The sequence below is a fragment of the Aegilops tauschii genome, chromosome 3 (genome assembly GCF_002575655.3).
Source record: "Aegilops tauschii subsp. strangulata cultivar AL8/78 chromosome 3, Aet v6.0, whole genome shotgun sequence".
NCBI classification, from domain to species: Eukaryota; Viridiplantae; Streptophyta; class Magnoliopsida; order Poales; family Poaceae; genus Aegilops; species Aegilops tauschii.
Window position 1 is genome coordinate 575,392,144 of NC_053037.3, and position 24,480 is coordinate 575,416,623.

Below are 24,480 nucleotides of genomic sequence, written 5' to 3' on the forward strand. Positions count from 1 at the left end.
AACCACTCAAAATCTATCACACTCCTGAAGCTTTTTACTTGGATCATCTTCGATCCCTATGTGCTCGTGCTGAAACCCCAACTAGCTTAGTTGAGGGCAAATATTTAGATGAGCATGCTTGTTACGTGCGACACCGCATATCTGAAAGGGGGGAACTTTTACTGGATCAAATTCATCGTTTGCAATGCTATGCTTGGAATTTATGCGAAATATATGATTTTACTTGTTGCTCTGAAGACCCTAAGAAACACCTTCCCTACCAATGTTTGTTTAGTGATAATGGAATCGTATCTTCTTATGTTAAGGGTGTTTATAATTACTATGATGTTCAACAAATTGAAGAATTTGTTGCTTTTAAGGGTGCTTATGAAATTGCTTCTTTGATTGAAAAGTATGATGCTACTCTTTACAAATCTGAAAACTTTGCCATACTTAAATATTGTTATGATAATTATGCTTCTAATGCCTATGTTAAACCATATATTGAGGACTCCTCTGCTGTCCAAGAAGAGACTAATATTTTGCAGGAGTCTATGGAAGAAGAAATTGATGAAACTGTGAGCTCATTGGATGAAAAAGATGATGAGGAGAGCGAAGAACAAAAGGAGGAAGAACGGATTAGCTACCCGTGCCCACCTTCTAATGAGAGTAACTCTTCAACTCATACATTGTTTAATTTCCCTTCGTGCTTACCGAAGGATGATTGCTATGATGATTGTTATGATCCCGTTGATTCTTTTGAAATATCCCTTTTTGATGATGCTTGCTATGCTTGTGGCCAAGATGCCAATATGAATTATGCTTATGGAGATGAACTTGCTATAGTTCCTTATGTTAAACATGAAATTGTTGCTATTGCACCCACGCATGATAGTCCTATTATCTTTTTGAATTCTCCAAACTACACTATATCGGAGAAGTTTGAACTTATTAAGGATTATATTGATGGGTTGCCTTTTACCGTTGCACATGATGATTTTGATGAATATAATATGCATGTGCTTGCTGCTCCTACTTGCAATTATTATGAGAGAGGAACTATATCTCCACCTCTCTATGTTTCCCACATGATAAAATTGCAAGAAACTATTTATACTATGCATTGGCCTTTACTATGTGTGCATGAATTATTCTTTTATGACATGCCGATGCATTAAAGAGAGTTAGACTTCGTCATTACATGATATATGTTGCTTTGTGCTCACTACTAAATGCCAAATCATTTTTGATTAAAATTGGCTTTGATATACCTTGGGATCCGGGTGGATCCATTACTTGATCACTATATGCCTAGCTTAATGGCTTTAAAGAAAGCGCTGCCAGGGAGACAACCTGGAAGTTTTAGAGAGTCATTATTTCTGTTGAGTGCTTTCATATAGTTTAAAAACAAAAAAAATAAAGAGGGGAACCCCAAAACTTTTTCAAAAAGGAAAGTGAAAGTGAGAGAGACAAGCATGGTTGAAGTGGGGGAGCTCCTTGAACTTTGTTCATGCTCACGGAAACTTTGTGAATCTTGATTATGGAAACTTTTCAAAAAAAATAATTATCCCCTTGTACAATTTCATTGTATTATAAAAATAACGTGCCAAGGTTTGCCTTTAGGATGTTTACAATGCTTGTTGGTTTGTACGGTGCAGGACAGAAACTTTGGCTGTAGTGCGCGATTTTTCATTTTTTACTGGAACATCAAGCGGTTCTGAAACTTTTTGCACTTTTTTAATTTACAAATTGTTTGTTTTTCCTAATTTTGGCAGAATTTTTTAAGTACCAGAAGTATGGTTAATGTTCAGATTGTTACAGACTGTTCTGTTTTAGACAGATTCTGTTTTTGATGCATAGTTTGCTTGTTTTGACGAAATTATCAATTTCTATCAGTGGATTAAGCCATGGAAAGCTATATTACAGTAGACACAATGCAAAAACAAAATATGAATTGGTTTGCAACAGTACTTAGAGTAGTGATTTGCTTTATTATACTAACGGATCTTACCGAGTTTTCTGTTGAAGTTTTGTGTGGATGAAGTGTTCGATGATCGAGAAGGTCTCGATATGAGGAAAAGGAGGAGAGGCAAGAGCTCAAGCTTGGCGATGCCCAAGGCACCCCAAGTAAATATTCAAGGAGACTCAAGCGTCTAATCTTGGGGATGCCCCGGAAGGCATCCCCTTTTTCTTCAACAAGTATCGGTATGTTTTCAGATTCGTTTCGTTCATGCAATATGTGCAAATCTTGGAGCATCTTTTGCATTTAGTTTTCATTTTTCTTTTATGCAACATGCTGGTATGAGATAGTCCTTGGTTGATTTATAGAATGCTCTTTGCACTTCACTTAAATCTTTTGAGTATGGCTTTATAGAATGCTTCATGTGCTTCACTTATATCATTTGAAGTTTGGATTGCCTGTTTCTCCTCACATAGAAAACCGCCATTTGTAGAATGCTCTTTTGCTTCACTTATATTTGTTAGAGCGTGGGCATATCTTTTGTAGAAAGAATTAAACTCTCTTGCTTCACTTATATCTATTTAGAGAGATGACAGGAATTGATCATTCACATGGTTAGTCATAAAATCCTACATAAAACTTGTAGATCACTGAATATGATATGTTTGATTCCTTGCAATAGTTTTGCGATATAAAGATGGTGATATTAGAGTCATGCTAGTGGGTAGTTGTGGATTGTAGAAATACTTGTGTTGAAGTTTGTGATTCCCGTAGCATGCACGTATGGTGAACCGTTATGTAACGAAGTTGGAGCATGAGGTATTTATTGATTGTCTTCCTTATGAGTGGTGGTCGGGGACGAGCGATGGTCTTTTCCTACCAATCTATCCCCCAGGGGCATGCGTAGTAGTACTTTGCTTCGAGGGCTAATAAACTTTTGCAATAAGTATATGAGTTCTTTATGACTAATGTTGAGTCCATGGATTATACGCACTCTCACCCTTCCATCATCGCTAGCCTCTTCGGTACCGTGCATTGCCCTTTCTCACCTCGAGAGTTGGTGCAAACTTCGCCGGTGCATCCAAACCCCGTGATACGATACGCTCTATCACACATAAGCCTCCTTATATCTTCCTCAAAACAGCCACCATACCTACCTATCATGGCATTTCCATAGCCATTCCGAGATATATTGCCATGCAACTTCCATCATCATCATATACATGACTTGAGCATTTATTGTCATATTGCTTTGCATGATCGTAAGATAGCTAGCATGATGTTTTCATGGCTTGTCCGTTTTTTGATGTCATTGCTACGCTAGATCATTGCACATCCCAGTACACCGCTGGCGGCATTCATATAGAGTCATATCTTTGTTCTAGTATCGAGTTGTAATATTGAGTTGTAAGTAAATAAAAGTGTGATGATCATCATTATTAGAGCATTGCCCCAAGAAAAAGAAAGAGGCCAAAGAAGCCTAAATAAAAAAAGGGGGGCCAAAGAAGCCCGCAAAAAAAGAAGAAATAAAAGGAAAGAAAAAAGGGGGCAATGTTACTATCATTTTACCACACTTGTGCTTCAAAGTAGCACCATGTTCTTCATATAGAGAGTCTCTTGAGTTATCACTTTTATATACTAGTGGGAATTTTCATTATAGAACTTGGCTTGTATATTCCGATGATGGGCTTCCTCAAATGCCCGAGGTCTTCATGAGCAAGCAAGTTGGATGCACACCCACTTAGTTTCCGGTTTGAGCTTTCATACACTTATAGCTCTAGTGCATCCGTTGCATGGCAATCCCTACTCCTCACATTGGCATCAATTGATGGGCATCTCCATAGCCTGTTGATTAGCCGCGTCGATGTGAGACTTTCTCCTTTTTTGTCTTCTCCACATAACCCCCATCATCATATTCTATTCCACCTATAGTGCTATATCCATGGCTTGCGCTCATGTATTGCGTGAGGGTTGAAAAAGCTGAAGCGCGTTAAAAAGTATGAACCAATTGCTCGGCTTGTCATCGGGGATGTGCATGATGTGAATATTTTGTGTGGTGAAGATGGAGCATAGCCAGATCATATGATTTTGTAGGGATAACTTTCTTTGGCCATGTTATTTTGAAAAGACGTGATTGCTTTATTAGTATGCTTGAAGTATTATTGTCTTAATATCAAATGATGGACTATTGCTTTGAATCACTTATGTCTTAATATTCATGCCATGACTAGATTACATGATCAAGATTATGCTAGGTAGCATTCCACATCAAAAATTATCTTTTTTATCATTTACCTACTCGAGGACGAGCAGGAATTAAGCTTGGGGATGCTGATATGTCTCCGTCGTATCTATAATTTTTGATTGTTCCATGCCAATATTCTACAACTTTCATATACTTTTGGCAACTTTTTATACTATTTTTGGGACTCACATATTGATCCAGTGCCCAGTGTCAGTTCCTGTCTGTTGCATGTTTTTGTTTCGCAGAAAACCCATATCAAACGGAGTCCAAACGGGATAAAAACCGACGGAGATTTTTTTTTTGGAATATTTGTGATTTTTGGGAAGAAGAATCAACGCGATACGATGCCCGAGGGGGCCACGAGGCAGGGGGCGCGCCCCAGGGGGTCAGGCGCGCCCTGGACCCTCGTGGCCACCCCGTAAGGCGGTCGGATCCCTTCGTTTGCCGCAAGAAAGCTAATTTCCGGATAGAGATCGTGTTCAAAATTCAGCCCAATCGGAGTTACGGATCTCCGGTTATAAAACAAACGGTGAAAGGCCAGATCTGAGAGCACAGAAACAAAGAGAGACAGAGAGACAGATCCAATCTCGGAGGGGCTCTCGCCCCTCCCATGCCATGGAGGCCAAGAGGGGAACCCTTCTCCCATCTAGGGAGAAGGTCAAGGAAGAAGAAGAAGGAGGGGGGCTCTCTCTCCCCCTCGCTTCCGGTGGCGCCGAAACGCCGCCGGGGCCATCATCATCAGCGCGATCTTCACCAACACCTACGCCATCTTCACCAACATCTCCATCACCTCCCCCCCCCCTCTATCTACAGCGGTCCACTCTCCCGCAACCCGCTGTACCCTCTACTTGAACATGGTGCTTTATGCTTCATATTATTATCCAATGATGTGTTGCTATCCTATGATCTCTGAGTAGATTTTCGTTGTCCTATCGGTGGTTGATGAATTTCTATGATTGATTTAATTTGCTTGTGTTTATGTTACTGTCCTTTAGTGCCCATCATATGAGCGCGCGCGTGAATCACACCATAGGGTTAGTTGTATGTTGATAGGACTATGTGTTGGAGGGCAAGAGTGAGAAGCTTCAACCTAGCATAGAAATTGATGCATACGGGATTGAAGGGGGGCCAATATATCTTAATGCTAATAGTTCCAATCATAAGTGCATAGAATTCCATGTCAGGGATGACATGCTAGCAGTGGCCTCTCCCACATAAAACTTGCTATCGGTCTAGTAAAGTAGTCAATTGCTTAGGACAATTTCACAACTCCTACCACCACTTTTCCACATTCGCTATATTTACTTTATTGTGTCTTTCTCTAAACAGCCCCTAGTTTTTACTTACATGCTCCTTATTATCTTGCAAACCTATCCAACAACACCTACAAAGTACTTCTAGTTTCATACTTGTTCTAGGTAAAGCGAACGTCAAGCGTGCGTAGAGTTGTATCGGTGGTCGATAGAACTTGAGGGAATATTTGTTCTACCTTTAGCTCCTCGTTGGGTTCGACACTCTTACTTATCGAAAGAGGCTACAATTGATCCCCTATACTTGTGGGTTATCACGGATGAAGACTCCAAAGAAGGAACTGCGGGTGCGGATGGGAGATTCTTGCCCTTCCGGTCGACCCCTGCCGCAGCGGAGCTCGAGCCTCCGGCCTACTCGTCGTCCCGCTCTTCTTGGGGCCGCTGGAGGGGCGCTGCAGGGGGAAAGTCGACAGCGAGGAGGAGGCGGAGGCTGCGGCGGCGTCGGAGGAGGAGTGCCCGTGCTGCCCATGTGCCGGTTCTTTTGTCCCTGAACCGAACCCCGTCGCGGCGGGAGAACCTTGGCTCATTACGCTGCTGCGGGAAGGACCCTCGTGGTAATTGGGATAATGTGAGGGGCGTGGGGCAGAAATGTGCCGAGGATGCGGCTGGCAATCAGGAGAAAAGTTGGTGGTTATTTATAAAGGTGCCACGGTACGATGAGTTTGTCCGGAGACGGGGAATTTGGCACGGTCATTTGCGAGGTGTTTGGTTACCTGCATCCTCGATGTTGACTTCTCCTTCTTCATGGATACTCAAATGTGAGACAGCCATTTAACCATAACTACATATATTTTATACCAGATTTTAATAAACCAGATGAATTACATGCAAACCAGATGATTTTCATCTAAACAGAACGAAGACATTTACATTTCGAACATATTTTAACTAAAATATAGCGGACTAGGCTAGCCTATTCTAACTAGTCTATGATCGATCGGCTCGCGCCCGTTGCCCACCCTATATCTTTCCTATGTTTAGCAGCAAGCTCACCGGACTGCCCTAAGCCCCGAAGGTAATGCTTCGGTGGGTGGGGAAGAATAACATCCGCCTCCGTAAAAAGCCCGAATCAGCGGTTGGTTTTTAAATGGTGGAACACGGTGGTGGTGGCCTACGCCTTTGCGAACTGGGCAAGTCACCAGTTGTGAGGCCCGGCGCAGCAGCGACGGTGTCCTTCTTGGGACATGAGCGGCGGCGTCCTCCCATGTTCTACTAATCCTCGCTGATAGCGGTGCCCCGGATGTGCCAGCTTCATCATCGTGACGGCAGGGCGCAGCCAACGAGGAGCTAGCGGCATCGTTCATGCCATCATAAACTTTTGTCGCCGCCTCGTTGATCTCCGCATAGGCGTCCTCTTTCTCCGCCTGCAGGATGCGGTGCCGCCATCACTCGTGACGGATTTTACGGGCGGAGCAGTAGGATAGGAGCATAGCCTCCTGCTCGTGCATCTCCATGTCTGCCACGAAGACTGTGTCGTCGACTTGCTCCTCTGCGCGTCGGTGCTCGTCCGCCATGATGCCTGTGTCGTCCTCCTACACCTCGCCCATGGTGATGTCGGCCTGGACGACGATGGGGGTGGCGTCGGCTCGTCCTTCGTTGGTTCGTTAGTGTAGCTGCCATCCGAAGAGCTGGCTGGCAAGCCAGCCTGTATTCGGCTAGCCCGGCGGTCCAACCATCCAGCAACAATGCCGGAGAGCTCCTTCTTCTGCTCATCGGTTGATGCCATCCCACATGGCTTTGGAGCTTAAGGTCATGGCGGGTTTGGTGCATAGAGGAGATGGAGAGCATAGGTGTGGTGCAGATTTTGCCCGGACCTTGGCCATGTTAAATAGTGGATGGATGCTATGCGCGAAGCCCGCGGGGTGTTTAATGTCGGCTGGACGTGTGCCGCTCGGGGCTCCGGAGTAGGTTTCTTAGCTGACGCGCCAAGTTTAATGGAGGAAGGAGGGGAGGACAAATATCGTTGCAATGCGGAGAGAAGCCACTTGAAGCAGTCGACGCTCTCGGCCAGCGGACCGCTTCAATGCTGGCTCCAAAGAGAGGTTGTGTCCGCTTTGGGCCGGCATAATGCAACGCTAACGCTTTGGAGCGCCGCTGACTGCTACGGGCGAGAAAGTGCGCGGGCGAGGGAGAGTGTTTTTGGTGGGCCAGGGTTGTTAAAGGCGTGTGTGGCGGTGGCCCGGACTCCTGCAAAGCCCCACCCGGTTTGAGGGAAAATGACGTCTGAACTGGCCCGAGGACAAACACAAGACCGCGTTGGATGGCAAAACACTTCGGACCACGCATCCGGACGTATGTCGGCGGTTTGATGGTCCGTGTTGGAGATGCCCTTGGGCTTTTTTTAACACAGTACAGATGCAAACGCTCATACATACGCACATACACTCACCCCTATAAATGTACGCACGCACACCCTACCTCTATGAGCACCTCTGAGAGACTGGGACGACATATCATCTTGAGATTGAAGAAGCCATCATAGATGCCTTCGTAGTCAATGGGAATGTCTCCTCCCACTAAACACACATCGCCAGAAGGGCTGGAAAAAATCTAGGAAAATGCGAGCACCAATGTCAGGTCTAGGACTTGAACCTAAGCAGGCTGGGGATACCACTGTCCTCCTAACCGTTCAACCACACGTTGGTTCGACATCCTGTTAGGCTTTGTGGATGTATTTTTAGCCTGTGTTGGTCTGTTTAATTATCTGTGAGCACCGTTGGTCCTGCATAACATGGTTCTTAAAGCACCTTTCAGCTAGGCTTGTGGGGAACGGTCGATTCGGTAATTTCCACTTAGTTAGGCTCTTGGCATGTAGGGAGGGGGACGCAGACCAGGATCGTGCGAGCGGGGAGATGGCGTGAGCTCACACGTCCTCGAAAAAATGACGGGGGGAATTGGGTCACCTCTCGCCTATTGCCTTGCCCTATTTAGCCCCCTTCAGCTCATCGCTCGAACCCTCACCACCACCACCACCCTCGAGCTCTCCGTCACGGGAATCATCTTCCCCGACGAGCAGTAAGCGGCACTATATTCTTCAGTCAGTGGTGGTCGATAGCGGCGATCCATATTCCTCCTCTTTCTGCGTTGGGGGAGTCCCCATGCTGCCCATGGATCGGGTTTGTTGTCACTGAACCAGACCCCATCTCGGCGAGAAGAACCTTGGCGCATTGCGCTACCGCATGAAGCACCCTGATACATCTATTCTGCATCATGTTTTTCTACTATTATTTTTATTGTTTTGAAGTTATATTCCACTTTTTGATACAATATTAATGTCTTTTCTCTCTTAAAATGCAAGATACACCACAAGAGGGAGATTGCTGGCAGCTGGATTTCCGAGCCTAAAAAAGCTACGGCAGAGATAGCTATTCTCCGGAGGTCCAATTGACGTGAAATTTTACGGAGATTTATTTTGAAATATATAAAAAAAATACTGGAAGAAAAAGATACCAGAGAAGACCCTCCGTGGGCCGACAAGCTTAGGGGGCACCGGCTGCACTTGCGGGGCCCATAGAGGTCCACCGATGATCATCTTCTGCTATATGAAGCCATTTAACCTAAAAATATCAAAAGAAGACTTTCAGAGAGAAGCTATTTTATATTTTATATTTTATATTTGTTTTCGATTTTTTGACATATTTTTTATTTTCTGAAAATTTTATTTGTTGCTAATCAGCTAATGTAGCTTGCTGACTGGAAGGTCAACGGGTCAAAACCGGTCAACGGGTAGGGGAGTGTTGAATCCTGGTCGGTTTTAAGAGTTCGGGATTGTAATGTAGACGGTATTGGAGACTAGGGCAAGAGTTGGGGTTGAAATATGCACTTCTCTCATAGGAATAGGAGGCACTGGCAAAACACAAAACACAAAGACGGCTCAGAGTAAGTCTTCAACATTTTGAGGTATATATAGATCTCTTTGGTGTAGGTCTATTTTTTTTTGCTGGGACTTTGGTGTAGGTCTATGAGCGCACCTTTTGCATTTTGCACCACGACATGGCACCCAATGCTTGTGAACATAGTGAACCTAGTTGCTTATATAGGCCGACACTTCGTACTTACATTGAGGTGATTTTCTACATGTGCATATCACCATATCAGAGAAAAAAAATAGTGTAGACGTAATCTGGGGGATTTACAAGGGAAAGATAAAAGTAGGAAGCTCACATTCAATTGGATTCTTTAAGAGCAATTGTAGCAGAGTCGTCATATCCACTGTCTCCAAAAAGGTTTTGAAGGGTGTTCCATAAATTTTGGACGACGATAACTGCCACACGTGTGGTATATTCGACATGCGCCCACACACCGTGTGTGGTGTGAGCAGGAGGCAGCCCACACGGGCTGTGTGTGGGCGGACATTAGAATTGCCCACACGTGTGGGCGCGGCTACTTCGTGCCACACGCCCAACAAGTACTACTCATCTCCACCCCGTGCGTGTGGCACGAAGCAAAAATGCCCACACGTCCTGGCGCAGCTACGTTAGGTACCCCATGGGATGACGATTTAGTTGCCATCCTGGTTGGCAGATGTAGTTATCCGGGATGGCAAGTGTAGTTGTAAAAGCATGGCAACTCTATCTGTTTTGGTTAACTATAGTTGCCATGTCTAATTTATGGTAGTTGCCGCGTGTAATCAAACTATAGTTGCCGTGTGTGATTAACTACTTGCCACATATGGTCAAAACAGTAGTTGCCATGTGTGTTTACCTAGTTGCCACGTGTGGTCCAACCATAGTTGCCATGTATTGTTAATCACAGTTGTCATGTGTGTTTATCTGGTTGCCATATACGCGCAACTGCAGTTGCCGTGTAGCAAAGAATCACAGTTGTCATGTGTGTGTACCGAGTTGCCACGTTCGCGTAACTGCAGTTGCCGAGTAGCAAAGAATCACAGTTGCCATTTGTATGTACCGAGTTGCCACGTTCGCGTAGCTGCAGTTGCCGTGTAGCAAAGAATTACAATTGTCATGTGTGTGTACCGAGTTGCCACGTTCGCGTAACTGCAGTTGCCATCCACAAGGTAGGAGTGTCGTGTGGGCGAAAAGCAGTTCGCCCACACGCGCATGACCTAGGTGGTGGCTGTGTGGGCGAAAAGCAGTTCGCCCACACAGCGCAGCTGGCAAACAGCGTGGTGCGGGTGTGTGGGCAAACTCTTCAACGCCCACACACCAGCCCCGTCCTACGTGGCACACCAAATCCACCTTTTCGTGTCAAGATTCGTGCAAAACACAGTGAACGACAATCCAGGCGTGTGGGCGAGTTGGGTAACGCCCACACGTGTGGGCGTTAGTGTTTCCGTAAATTTTTGGCCATGGCGGTTTGTACCATAAGAAGAAGAAGAAGAAGAATACTCAAGGGCGCGTTTGGCAGCCCACATTAGGTCCAACCAAGCGCGTGCGGGAAGAAAATGGCATGTTTGATTGCCTGAGCTGCATCTGCTTCTCGGGCCGCATAGAACTTAAAGCACCGCGGGCCAGGCCCGGGAGGAACAGGTGAATCAATAGTTTTTTGCGAGCCATGCTCTCTGTAGCCACATGTGCCTCTTCACTGCACGCCCCTGGGAGCGCAGGAGATGGACGGGGCGTATCATAACAACCCTCCCGCTCTCGTGTCACCGCCCACTCTTCCATTCACACCGCTAGCTCCCTCTCACTCTCCTCACCGCCCCTTGCTCTCCTCCGATGGCTCACTCGCAGCCGCGCCGCCCCTGACCCCCATCATCGCGGGCAGCAATAGCATCCAAGACCAGTGGGTGGCCGGCCTCGCGAACTCAGGCATTGACCTGATGGTAGCCATCCGCACACCCTCGCCCTTCTGCACCAGCCCCTCTTGTCGGGCCAATGAGGTGTCGACCGCTCCAGCTCTGCCGCCGTATCCGGACCTGGTGGTCCTGGGTCCGGTGGCGCGGTCGGATGGGACGTCAGGAGCGCCACTGCTCGGAACCCTAGTGGGCAGAGGGGTTTCTTTTACCCCCGTTCGAGGGTTTTCTCCAGGCAGCACGGTAGGGCCATGGATGACTACGCCTTCTTCCTCGACCTCCCGCGTGACCAAGAGCACCGGCGCATCGCCGATGCCCTCGGCATTGCCGGCTCGTCCTCTTCTGACGACCCCTCCTTCCCGTCGGGGTTTTCTTCTTGGCCGGCATACGCACCAACTGCACCCGCTTCGGTAAGTTGCATTTCCCCCTTTGCTCGTAGATGTAGATTAGGGTTTGCTGTACTAGGCATGGCTTGGATTGAATTGGATTCGATTCGATCTGATCAGATTCCAATCGAATCGATTCAAATCCAATCGATTTGCTTCTTGAGTGTTACTGTAGATTAGTGCACTGCCTCATTGTTGTTAGATTGGTAGATTAGTGCAGGAAGAAGTCCAATTTAAACCTTAATCTTGTAGGGGTTAGATAAATCGAACCTCCAACTCCCAATCCCGGAAATTAGGACCCTGAAGTAACAATTCCCGGTCTAAATCAAACCTTACAGCCGTTTGCTGCCTAAAACGCTGATGTGGCAATGCTTGACCAGGATTCTTGTTAGTGGTGGCCCAACAAAGCAGTGGGGTTATAAACTGAAGAAAATCATACAGTAGTTGGTATAAACCTGAGACGAATACTTGGCATAAATCTGGGAGGAACATTTGGTACATATAAACTGCAGAAATAAACTATAGTACTGGGAGAAATATTTAGCATACACGTTGGACAGATTGCAAGGAATAAATCTAGGACATTTGGTACATATAAACTGCAGAAACAAAACCTGGGACATTTCGTATATATAAACTGCAGAAATAAACCTGGGGCATTTGGTACATATAAACTGCAGAATAAATCTGGGGCATTTGGTACATATAAACCGCAGAAATCTTGGATATTCATAGTTCATAAATCTGGGAGATTACACCAAAGATGGCAATATTCTGCAACGTCTGGCAGTGCATAAACATTACATGTTTGCGACATTAAACCAAACTTGGCAGTGCTTGCAAAATAATCAAAAATATTGAGGACACATGACACATGACTTTGGCACTAGTAGTTGCCACTGCAAGTGAAATATGCATAACTTGGCACTGAAGATGCAGATCTTCCTCTGCCCCTTTTTGCTCCAGTTCTAGAAGCATTTGTTCCAAGCAATGAAGATGAAGATGTTCCACCAGGCACTGAAGATGCTCCAGGTTGAAAGGGTGCAGATCTTTTTCTTGGAGGTTTGAACTTGTTTGATGGGGCTGCAGCTTGAGCAGTTCTTGCTGCAGTAGGGGCAGCAGCTTGAGAACTTCTTGGTGCAGCTTGGGCAGCAGTATGAGTTCTTGGTGTAGCTGGGGCAGCAGGTTGAGAAGTTGGTGCAGCTGGGGCAGCAGTTTGAGTAGTACTACCTTGTGCCTGCTGTAGAAATAAGTAATAAAATACAAAATGAACTCAAATATTTTATTTGAAATTCTATAATATTCATCTAAACTCTGTAGTATTCATATACAAGCAATCAAATTCTCTAATAAGTAAAATACAAAATGAACACAAATATTCATTTGAATTTCTATATGATTCATCTAAATTCTGTAGTGTTCGTCTAAAGCAATTAAATTCTCTAATATTCATCTAAAATGCAGGAAACATACCTCTGCTTTCTTGCTCTTAACTAGGTGTGCATTATTTTTCTTTCCTCTCTCTGGATTCTTTTTGCAGCTAGCCTTGTTGTGTCCAATGATACCACACAATGAACACTTGATCACAGTTCCATGTTTGCTCATTTTCTTACCCTTCGGCTTCTCTGTTTCTTCCCTCTTCCTGTCATTGTTAGAAGGCCTGCCTGGCATTTTCACATATCCAGGTGCTTGTGGCCTAGGATTTGGAGAAACTGGCCACATCTCCTCACCCTCAACAGGCTGCAAACAGTGGTCATATATATTTTTTCTGCACATCAACTGAATAGCAAGGGTGGATGAAATCATCTACTTTTTTTCCACACTTGTAGATGGCACTAATTGCATGGCAGCAAGGAAGACCCGCCAACTGGAAGTATCCACATGAGCATGTCCATTTATCAAGATTTACAGTGTATTGTCTTCCTCTGCCATTGATGTGCTTCACTTCAAATCCACCTGGGCCATTCCAAAGCACTTCAACAAACTGTGTCCTTGCAATACTTGCCTTCAACTTCTTGAAAATGCTAGGACATATTGTCCCATTCCACTTCTCACTCTTTGCCCTTTGTTCTTGCACTCTAACAAGTATCTTCTTCCTGATTCTCTCTTGCATGGAAATTATTGGATAAAACCTTGCATCTACTATTGAGTGATTGAATGACTCACAGAGATTATTGTCGACAGACTCACAATTTGAGCCTAGCTGAAAAAATGCCCTTGCCCAATGCATAGGCTCTGTCCTCATAATGTCCTTCACTCCATCAGGTGTCTCTTGAGCAAGTTTTGCTTTGCGATAGTTGAAATCTTGCTTGTTAGAAGCTTTTGCAATGGCCCAAAAAAATTTCTGCCACTCATGAGATCTATGTTTCTTTCTCCAGTTCGCATATATGTGCCTAGCACACATCCTGTGTTCTGCATTTGGAAGATAGTCTTGCATTGCATTTATTAATCCCTTTTGCTGATCTGAAATAACAACCCAGCCGGCTCCATTGTTGTTGATATCCAGATCTTTGATAAGCAGCCCAACAAACCACTTCCAACTTTCTTTTGTTTCCTTCTCAACTACAGCCCAAGCCACTGGATACATCTGGTTGTTGGCATCTCTTGCTATTGCACACAAAAGCTCCCCCTTCACTGCTCCTTTGAAGAAACAGCCATCGAGCCCTATTACTTTCCTGCAACCAGCTTTGAAACCAAGTTTCATTGCATTAAAGCAAACATAAAAACTCTGAAATATGTTTTGATCCATGTTTGTTGGGTCCAAACATACTGCAATAGTGCTTCCAGGATTGCTCCTCAATAGTTCCAACTGGTAATCAAACACTCGAGTGTATTCGTTCTTCATACCACACATCAATCTGTCCATGACAAGCTTTTTTGCATGCTTACACTTAGAAGTTGACACATCGGCAAACATATCTTGGAGAACTGTTGCTTTCATGCTGTCAATCTTCCACATTGGGTTAGCTAGTATGAAGTGTTCATATCTTTGTGCAATCACTTTAGCAGTCACAAGTTTGTTTTGCCTATTCTAAGCACAATGATGTTCATCATTGAAGGTAACCACTTGCATTCTTGAAGTTCTTGAATCTTTTGCTGCATATAATAGCCAAGGACAACCAGGCCATCCACACTTGGCCCTCACTCTATCTGACTCTGATTTTAAAAGCTCAATACTCCTTTTTGTGACTATTCCATATCTTCTCAAAGCTTTGCAAAGTTGGTTCTTGCTTCTGAACACCATCGACAAACTGAAATGTGGTATTTCAGTGTCATTGTTGTATCTTGGGTACTTGCTCTTCCTCTTCACTATCTGCCCATCTGAATCTTCATCATAGTTGTAGTTCTCGTCGGATGAGTCATAATTCCAGTCATCTTCCTCCCCCTCGAGCTGTACCTCCATGTTTGCAACAAGATCAATTGGAATAGGACCTGTTGAATCCATGCCAATCCAGCTTTTTGACTCTCTCATTCTTTTCTTAAACTTTCTGGCATGTCTTCTTAGTTGCACAACCTCGGAATCTTCTCCACTGTCCTCGCTATGTGGCATGTATTCAGTGTCGGAATCTGAATCTGAATCCGAATGGGTGTCTTCTCTGTCAGTAGCAGCATCATTTCTCCTTCTAATAATTTTTTGTTGCTTCACTGGGCTGGACAAAACTTGTGTGATCACACCAGTTTCATCAAGCACTAGCACATCATGCTCATCTTCAGCCGGTTCTGCACTAATGACCTGATCTGGTTCTAAATCAGATAAATGCACGAGTTCATCGTCCTCAAAATCACTGCCACTCCTAGTGTCATGGCTGTCCTCCTCCCCATGGTACTCCACATACACATCTGCAACTCCACCCACACAAATATAATCTGACATCTTCACACAAACACTGTCATTGTTAAGAAACAACAACCCATTGAGAAGTTCTTTGCCAGGAATATGAAAATAATACTTCATGGATTCCTTCAACTCTACATGATCTTTCACAAAGCCTTTCACCTCCTGTAGTGATAGTTTGTCTCTCTCAATCTCTGAAAAACCTTCATCTCCTCCCACATAATCCAACTTCGGACCAATGCGGATGAACTCGCCACCAAAGTGAAATCGAACGTTCAATATGTCTACCGGGTCCATGATTTAAATGAAAAAAAATACAGATGAATATAATTTATCAATGCTATTTCCAACACAAATCAACTGCAAAATCTGACCAAAAGACCTAGCTTTCCAGCGGCAAGAACATCCCCAATTCTGCCCCTATGAACCCTAACCCTAATGCTGCGAAATCAACGGGTAAATTACTGCTAACGGAGGAGGAGGAGTTCGGGGACATTACCTTCGCCTTCTTCCTTCCTCGCCTCGTCACGATCGCCAGTGCCGCGGCGATCACCCGGCCGTCGCCATTGCAATCGCCAGAAGCAGAGTCGAACGCCAGGGGACACTAGCGATGGAGACGAGGTCGATTGGAGGGCCGCACTGGGCCGGCCCATGCACTTTGCACACACGCGCACTGCCCTCTCTCCCCCCGATCCCTTTTTTTCTCCCCCACGATCCCGATCTCCCCTTGCCACGTATGCAATTCCTGTTTGGGTTTCCTTGTAAGGTTTAATTTAGACTGGGAATTATTAGTTCAGGGTCCTAATTTTAGGGATTAAGAGTTGCGGGTCCGATATAACTAACCCCTACGAGATTAAGGTTTAAATTGGACTTCTTCCATTAGTGCACTGCCTTGATGCAAACTAGGTGTTGTTGTTGTAGATTTGTGCTTGCAAGTGACATTGGATTGATGTTCGTGCTAGATTGGTACTGAGATTTGCATTTTCCACCTGACTACTTGCAGGGTCGCTGCCATGAGCCAGCCATGGTCACGGGGACGTGCACCAAGGACCGGCCATGAAGAGGGAGCACGAGAGGCAATGTGTTTCTACGTTCAGATCAAGGACATGGAGAATCTCACCATGCTCATCATTCCGTCCAAGTTCATGGAGGTGATGAAGCAGTGGCTGGTGACGAAGCCACCGCGCGTCGTCAGGCTGTCGGCCAACAAGTGATGCGAGTTCTGGGTTCAGGTCCAAAAATACTATTGCAGCTAATTAACAAGGTTCGGCGCTTGATGTTTTTTTAATGTATTTCGATGGCTCAATTTCTACGTCTGAACATTTCATTGAGCCAAGAGGCAAAACAGCATGTCACAGGTGACCGCCAGTGACAAAGGGTTCAAAGAGAAAAAAGAACGAATGACAACGAGTTCGATTGCGTCAATCTTGTGCTTTTTGATTTGGAATTGTTTGTTGGCAGCTTACTAAGCTGGCCGCTTGGTCTTGTGCTTTTTGATTTGTAATAATATTACAAACGATGTAATTATGTTTGCTGATCAATAAAGTTAGCCATGGTGTGGCGTTCCTAAAAAAGGATATTCATTATAGATTCACTGCTGACCAACAGGATATTCATGTCAGCTCATTTTCTAAAGTTAAATATTTTGTTAGTCTGTGATGATCATATGTGGATAAAAACATAGTATATTTCAAAGTCTCAAGCATTTTGTTTGATTTTAAGAAAAAAAAACCGAGTCTCTATTTCTGTGTAGTCCTTGCAACGAACCTGGATAAAGATAGAGCGAGTCCGTTCCTGGTTACTAGGAGCATCCATTTCCTCACGACCACCACTTACTCCCGGTCCCGGGACGTGGATCTGGCGATCGATCAGCAGCCTCCCAGCCGGCGACCATGGCGGATGCCACGAGCGCAGGAGCGACGCCTCTCCTCCCTGGCCTCCTCGACGACATCGTAATCTGTGAGATCCTTGTCCGCCTGCCCCCCAAAGCCCTCCTCCGCTGCCGCGCCGTCAGCCGCGCATGGCGCCGCACCACCTCCACCCGCGGCTTCCTCCTCGCCCACCACGCCCGCCAGCCCGCCCTCCTCATCACCTCCGGCCACGATTACGGCGGCCGCCTCCACGACCGAGACCTCATCACCTACGACCATCGGGCCCGGGCCGCCGGCGCCCAGCTGCAACACGTCGCCCAGCTTGACGAGAGGGACTGTGGCCTTGTGGCCTGCTGCGACGGCCTCCTCCTCATTTCACACAACATGAACAGGAAGGATGCCTGCTCCTCCATCTACAACCCGGCCACTCGTCAATACGCTCCCATACCTGCGCTTTGTGACTCCAAGGTCCGTTGCTCGGTCTTGGGGATGTATCGGCACCACCCTACCGGCGAGTACCGGATACTAGTGTATGGTAAAAATAAGGAAACCGCTTATCGTCATGAGGAGGAAATCTGTTTTTACGATGATGCCTGCTACATCTTTGCATTGGGCTCCGTCCAGCCATTGAGGAACATCGGGTGCCCGCCGGATGTTGAGCAACTGCTTTTACACCGTGAGGCTACGACAGCTGTTATGTTTCGTGGCAACCTGCATTGGCACATAGACCAAAATGAGACTGAAAGCAACATGATAGTGGTATTCGACACAACAGCTGAGTCGTTCCGGCAGATGCATGCTCCAGTTGTTCCGGTTTTTAGAAATGTTCCTGCCTATGCTGACTTGTTTGACATGGATGGCGTGCTTGGCATGCTAAGTTGTGATGAGGCCGCGGATACCATCGATATCTGGGTGTTGCAGGACTATGAAAGCGAGGTCTGGACCTTCAAGTGCAAGATTGAAGTGCCGGTCATTGAGATCAAGGCATTGTGTGGACAATATGACGATTGTTGGTATGCCGTAGTCATGCATGTGGATGGTGAGTTGCTTGTGCTAGTCCAGTATGCCGAATGGCTACTTCAGATTGACATGGATGGCAAGTTCGTCGCCACTTTCCATCGCCATTCACTCAATCTTACTAAATTGCAGCTCAAACAAACTCTTGTTCCACATACTTTCTTTCTGACACTAGAATAATATATGGTTCGTCTGAACACTGAAGACTGTTGAGTGAACTGGTGCTTCTTTATGTCCTAGACGTTTGTACCTCTTCTGCTGCAATATGTATGAATCAGATCCACCATAAGCCTACTAGCATCTTTGTAGATGCATATAAATTTATGATCAAGAAGCTCACACTGTTTCCTGTTTTTTGCAATCTCGACACCCTTCCTTGACCGAAGTGATGGTTATGCATGTTGATTCTAATATTATCAAGTCACTTTGATGTGTGTTTGAAATGTGTGCTAACTACTCTGCGTGATGTTCCTATTATCTTGAACTGAATAATTATTTTGCTCTTTTAGCTTGTGGTCTTCTTGGTATAATATTTACCAATCAACATGTGTTCAATCTGAACATAAGATTGAGCTGGAGGAATTTATGCTTCCTCCAGTATTCAATTTTAACATAATATCAAGAACTAAAACCTGTACTGATAAGCCGAAGAACGGCTTGTCAGGTCCTGCGTTGTGTTCCTGTTGAGACATTGTAACTGCCAGCCACATTTTTCTGTGCTGGCGTAGCAAGATCATCTCCGCTACTGTTGGTGAAGGGAAGTTTTCTACTCATCTGGTCTCAAGCAGAGGACAAGACCATCAATTATTATGTGGTGATGCAGTTGTACAAGCAAGTTGGAAGTTCCTTCTCATCATTTGAATTACTCCCGCTGTAGCTTTTTACAAGACGTTTATAGAGTCCATGGCAGTGTCAAAAAACATCTTATATTAAACTGATCACTTGTTACTGCATATGTTTTATATTAAACTGATCACTTGTTTACGGCATACCAAATTTAGGCGACTCTTCTTTTTGCATTTTGTGCTCTTGGGTGCACTTGTTTCATTGTACTTCTACCGAGCTAGTATAGACACAAGGGTAAACCAGCAGAGAGATAGAAAGAATCACAAACAGACGTTCAGCGCATATAAACATAAACTAATCACATGAACGAATTAAAAGATTGCTTTCATAACCAGCAGTATGTCCCAACAAAAGAAATAATGCTGCACAAGTATATGTGTATCTGCTTCATTGGGATAGGCAAGGAAGATCGTCCGCATTGCTGTGTACAAAACGGGCAAGACATGTCCACCAAACCTGCGTCTTCCACAACATACCAACAGACCAATCCATATCATGATATCAAGAATGGATATGATTAGAACTGCTAAAGATGGACGGAATTAACAAGTTGGAATGTGATCTGATTACAGAAGATTCACAGTACACCAGCCAACAATTCAGACAAAGCACAGCACGAGTTCTTCCTTGTCAATCTTCAGACAAGGGAGCAGCCAGTTTGTGCCAACAGAAGAAGAATGCACAACGAAGTGTATGCTATGGCTACCCAGTTTGTCTAACTCTATCACCTAAACTCAGCAACATCCAGCAGAATCTGTTGACTTCCAACTCTAATCAGCAGGATGATTTCTTCAGGAAGTCTGCTGACTTGAACTCTCGGTAGGAGGAGCGTGTGGGTAGAGGACGTCGTAGTGATTGCCCGTGTACAGAAGGGTCACACTCACACGGGGAACTCCAGGTCCAGGAACAGTGTAGATGTCCTGAGCAGGTCCTCCATTGAGTTGCTCCACTCTAAGGGGTACCTCAAGCGCTTCAGCCAAGGCCGTCATCATAACATGGTCCGCGTACTGACGAGATGGAGTGACGTGCTGAAAGCACCACTGTTTGTAGAGCAACAGGTCAGGTAAAATGTCGAAGAATGGATGCAGTGGAAATTTAGCAAGGGAGGAGAGATGCTGATACTGACATCTTTCAGACTGTAACGTCTATCGAGCCCTGGTATACGCGGCTCATACTGCTTCGCGTGCGAGCATATCCAGATAGCTACCACTAATCTGAGGAAAGTAAGAACTAACCAATAAAATGTATCAGAAACATGAATTATGATGAACAGAAGGAAATATAAGTTCAAGGGTTTTTTTCTCACTGTCTTCCGTCGTATCGTAACTTCTGAAGAACTCGAGAAGTTTCTCTTTGCGGTAGCTAAAAAGGGAATAAATTATGTCAATGAGGTGGAATGCATTCGGCTACAATACTTTGATAGAATTGCAGAAAACAAGCAAATCAAAAACCTGCTAGTTGATGCTATGCTGTTCCACTTCCACCTGCCATGCCTCTTCCATCTCTTTACTTTCTTAATCAGCTTCTTAAATGCCTGAAAGAATCAGCGACTCAAATAATTTAGTGGATAATCATTACACATAGGTTACGATAATACATACAGAATATTGATCCATAGCAAGATAAGAAAGAACACAGCTAAGACAACTCGCCTGAGAAGTGTCAGTCATTAAGCATATATAGCATAGGAAAAAAAACAGTGAGATGGCTACATAATAATAACCAGTATATTGTTGCAGTACTCAAACGAGCATAAAATTATGTTATTTCCCCGTTATGTTGCTGTTGTTATTGCAAGTAATTTTATGTTAAGGTCGTATTTACGATCGGGTTGTTAACATCACAATAAACTTCAAATTTGAGTTTGTGCCAACAGTGTAAAACTGCAATGGCATGCCACTACTGTAAGAAATTGTGCATCCCCTGCAAATGACAAACAAAGATAGTGAGATGCCAGATCCAACTTGAAGTGTACTGTAACCTGAAGAGAATTATCCCTCACAGGCATGTTTATATCTAAGAAAAAACAAATATGGAGAAGCAGGAACTTACTCTGTAGCTCCTGGGAAATTCAGAGGTCCATCTAAGATCTGCGTGTTGCACAGACACTCTTTTAAGAGCATCGAGGAGACGGTGTTCCTCATGTGTGTCTTGCCCATCAAGAACTTGCTCCTGTTGTACATTTGCATAAACAGAGATAAATAAGTAAACCTACATCCTATACTAAGGAAAAGAGAGGAGAACAATTAGTTGATTACCAGGTAGGAAAATATGAAGCTCCTGTAGAAACACTCCCCATCTCCAGTCACTGGTCTAAATTTTGAATAGGCATCAAGATGGTCCACTCCTTGTCCCGTAGCCAAATCAGAAACCAAATAATACTTTCTGACTTCAGTGATGGGATGTGTCTGCAACAAACAGTGTAAATACAGGAATTCAAATTACACTGATTAGAACATGGGAAAACGTATTTTAAAATGTGACGGGGAAATTTTGTTTTTGTTCCAATTTTTGGGTTTCATGTTCTCTGGAAATGTTTGAAACCACCAGCATGCATAATCCCATCATTCGTATTGATTCGTTGTGTTCAGTAAGAAAAGAGGAAAATATGTATTAACGTCTGATAAACCCAACAACAGTACAGATACGATTCAGGTTTTATCAGACTACCACAACCAAGAGTTAACAACAATGTAGTATCTATAAAAGAGAACATAATCCTACTGGACAGTTGGATTGTACAGGAACCACGAACCACAGTATCATGTGATCAACTTTGATCCTGATATGTCATGCACTTCCATTTTGAAAAATTACAGAAGGCCAAATGGAGTCAAACCTGGTGATTCACATGTTGTGAATAGTGCACATAACCTGGTGATTCTCCATGAAAAAACTGTTCGACAAGAAAACAAAGTTAAAGTCCAGACATCCTGACAGCCATACAATTGCACATAATCAACATGAAGATCAAGCGTTTCAAAACAAGAAATAAGTGAATAAAAAGCCAATGGGATTAACAAACAAGATTGTAATAGCAAGACCACAAAATGTGCGTATCCAAAACTTCTTGGTTCTTGGCAACTATTTACATGGAATAATATTCTGAGGCTTCTGAGCCAGTTGGTCCCAGTCGACCAAATGGTGAAACTTCTCGACCAAATCCTGGAGTAAGTAGTCAGTGATTTTGCATGTAAACAGCAAATGATTTACAGAAATTATGTCCAGTTATGCAGTCTTGAACTAGTGTCTAGATTAAATTTTCTGATAACAAAAGCTTTTGAGAGAGGAAGCTCATACACTTGACTTCAGGCTCTGTTACTAAAAGGCTGCAGTAATCAGGCCACGACCTCACGATTTCCCCGCATTTTACAGACAACAAGATAGACATTTGTTTAAAATATGATGCCAGACTGAGAGAAGACCCAGGATCAACAATGAATGTGTACTGCTGGCAAACTAAAATACCCAAGGTTCCTCCTATACACTGAAAACTGATACATTTGATGCGGCTGCAAGATTTCTTGCCAAAAATATCACAGCAGCAGCAGCCACTGCCAAGACATGACCCTCATATTTCCCCACATTTTACAGTTGCAATCATATATGCTATCACACTAAATAGAATAATCAATTAGCACAACAAGCTGCTCAAGATTCTGCTTCTATTACAGAACTTCGTGCTGTCCCCAACATTTGCCCAAGATGCTGCTCCTATTACTCTGGATCATCCCCAAGATTTCAACAAACTTAGAGATCACAATTCCACATCCCGAACAGAAATGGAGGTACAAGATTCAGGCTATAATACCTTTCTAAGATTGTTCCAGAGCTCCCCTATGGCGTGCGACGATTTCACCTGCTCAACAGAAACCAAGAAACGCTCAAGAACGCACTTCAGAGACTTCCAAGAACCCCAAGAAACAACAGAATGCCGCAAAAGCGAGATACGCGCCATCACCTGCGCCTCCTCCGGCTTCTTCTTCTTGCCCGCCCCCTCGGCCAATGGCCCACCCGCCTCCTTGATGGCCGTCTGCTCCTGTAGCATCTGCTGGAACGCCAGCCTGCAGTCGAACGGCCCGGCTCCGGAGGCCGCGGCGTCGCCGTTCTCGGAGCTGCTCCCCGTGGAGCTCGGGGAAGAAGGCGCCGAAGAAGGAGCTGCGGGGTCGAGCCCCTCCCCCTCCCGGTCGACCCCCGCCGCCGCAGCGGAGCCTCCGGCCTGCTCGCGGTCCCGCTCTTCCTGGGGCCGCTCGAGGGGCGCTGCAGGGGGGAGAGGTGGTGACAAGGTGGAGGAGGCATCGGCCGCCACGGCGCTCGGGGAGGCGGCGGCGGCGTCGGAGGAGGAGTCCCCGGGCTGCCCATGGGCCGGCTCTGCTGTCCCTGAACCGGACCCCGTCGCGGCGGGAGAACCTTGGCTCATTACGCTGCTGCGGGAAGGACCAAAGTGGTAATTGGGATAATGTGAGGGGCGTGGGACAGAAATGTGCCGAGGGTGCGGCTGGCAATCTGGAGAAAGCTTGGAGGTTATTTATAAAGGTGGCACGGTTTGGCATGAGATGGGAAATTGGAACGACGATTTGGTCGTTTGGAACGTGTTTGGGGCAAGGCTTTCGGGATGCATTTAAGCGTGTTTTAGCTTGTTTGGTTGCATTGCATGTGAGCATTGTTTTTTGAGATACAGTTTGCACTTTATTGATTAAATGAACATCGGTACAAAGTTAATCTTGAATACATTCCGGAATCACACCATGGTAAAAATAATTTACAACATGTTCGCAGCTACGAGCTAACTTATGTGCCTAACATATTCAAACCATGCTTGACACGAAGGAAAGAACAACGTGCAACGCCAGATGCGAGATACTTGACATCAGAAATCACGGGCCCTAATCTTGAGTGACACTGAGTATTAGATTTGATTCTGGACGTGAGAGGCGGTCAGGCGTCACATTGACGGTTTGACACACTTCCCTAGCACGCCGAATAGCTAAAGCTTCAGCCACTTCAAGACCGGGCATCCCAGGAAATCGTTCATTGCATGCAAACATATACCCATACAACGAAACCAATACCCATACAACCATCATCATCATCGGGAAAGATTGCAGCAATGATAGTCTGCTTATCCATAAATGAGAATGTACATCATCAAACAATAATCTTTCCCGATCATTGGCAATGAGAGGCAGTCAGACGTCACATCTATGGATAGCTGACCTTCAGTTTGACACATTTCCCTAGCACGCCGAATAACTAAAGCTTCAGCCACTTCAAGA

At 45.0% G+C, this 24,480-nt stretch overlaps 4 protein-coding genes across 5 annotated transcripts; 1 reads left to right on the plus strand and 3 right to left on the minus strand.

The window, feature by feature from the left end:
- Window positions 1–12,294: 12,294 nt before the first annotated feature.
- Window positions 12,295–15,949, minus strand: LOC109770657 (uncharacterized). Of its 2 annotated transcripts, none has more exons than XM_073495992.1 (2): window positions 13,109–15,949; window positions 12,295–12,875 (listed from the first exon to the last, which is right to left on the minus strand). In XM_073495992.1, the coding sequence occupies exon 1, from the start codon at window positions 14,592–14,594 to the stop codon at window positions 13,389–13,391; it is 1,206 nt and encodes a 401-aa protein (XP_073352093.1). In that variant the 5' UTR covers window positions 14,595–15,949; the 3' UTR covers window positions 12,295–12,875; window positions 13,109–13,388. Both variants share the same exon structure in this region, with proteins under 2 accessions (XP_073352093.1, XP_040260678.2).
- Window positions 15,950–17,362: 1,413 nt separating this feature from the next.
- On the plus strand, window positions 17,363–18,538 carry LOC109770659 (putative F-box protein At1g32420). The gene has a single exon (XM_020329382.1). It carries the CDS (start codon window positions 17,363–17,365, stop codon window positions 18,536–18,538), a length of 1,176 nt encoding a protein of 391 aa, XP_020184971.1.
- Window positions 18,539–19,721: 1,183 nt separating this feature from the next.
- On the minus strand, window positions 19,722–20,744 carry LOC141020711 (uncharacterized; the record flags this gene model as incomplete). The annotated part of the gene is made up of 4 exons (XM_073495649.1): window positions 19,722–20,244; window positions 20,331–20,434; window positions 20,511–20,566; window positions 20,656–20,744. Coding segments are annotated over 4 exons (498 nt in total), but the record flags the coding sequence as incomplete, so codon positions are not given.
- On the minus strand, window positions 20,737–23,639 carry LOC109770660 (uncharacterized). Its single transcript, XM_045233853.2, has 6 exons — window positions 23,166–23,639; window positions 23,016–23,063; window positions 22,044–22,100; window positions 21,463–21,612; window positions 21,257–21,376; window positions 20,737–21,127 (listed from the first exon to the last, which is right to left on the minus strand). The coding sequence occupies exons 1-6, from the start codon at window positions 23,622–23,624 to the stop codon at window positions 21,104–21,106; spliced, it is 858 nt and encodes a 285-aa protein (XP_045089788.1). The 5' UTR covers window positions 23,625–23,639; the 3' UTR covers window positions 20,737–21,103.
- Window positions 23,640–24,480: the final 841 nt, after the last annotated feature.

Bases quoted from the DNA above. Each gene is read 5' to 3' on its own strand.
- LOC109770659 (XM_020329382.1), top strand. From the start codon at position 17,363: ATGGCGGATGCCACGAGCGCAGGAGCGACGCCTCTCCTCCCTGGCCTC.
- LOC109770657 (XM_073495992.1), bottom strand. From the start codon at position 14,594: ATGTGGAAGATTGACAGCATGAAAGCAACAGTTCTCCAAGATATGTTT.
- LOC109770660 (XM_045233853.2), bottom strand. From the start codon at position 23,624: ATGAGCCAAGGTTCTCCCGCCGCGACGGGGTCCGGTTCAGGGACAGCA. The intron at 23,064-23,165 runs GTGATGGCGCGT...TCTGTTGAGCAG, and splicing joins AGAAGCCGGAGGAGGCGCAG to GTGAAATCGTCGCACGCCAT. The intron at 22,101-23,015 runs GTATTATAGCCT...CTTGTCGAACAG, and splicing joins TCTGGAACAATCTTAGAAAG to TTTTTTCATGGAGAATCACC.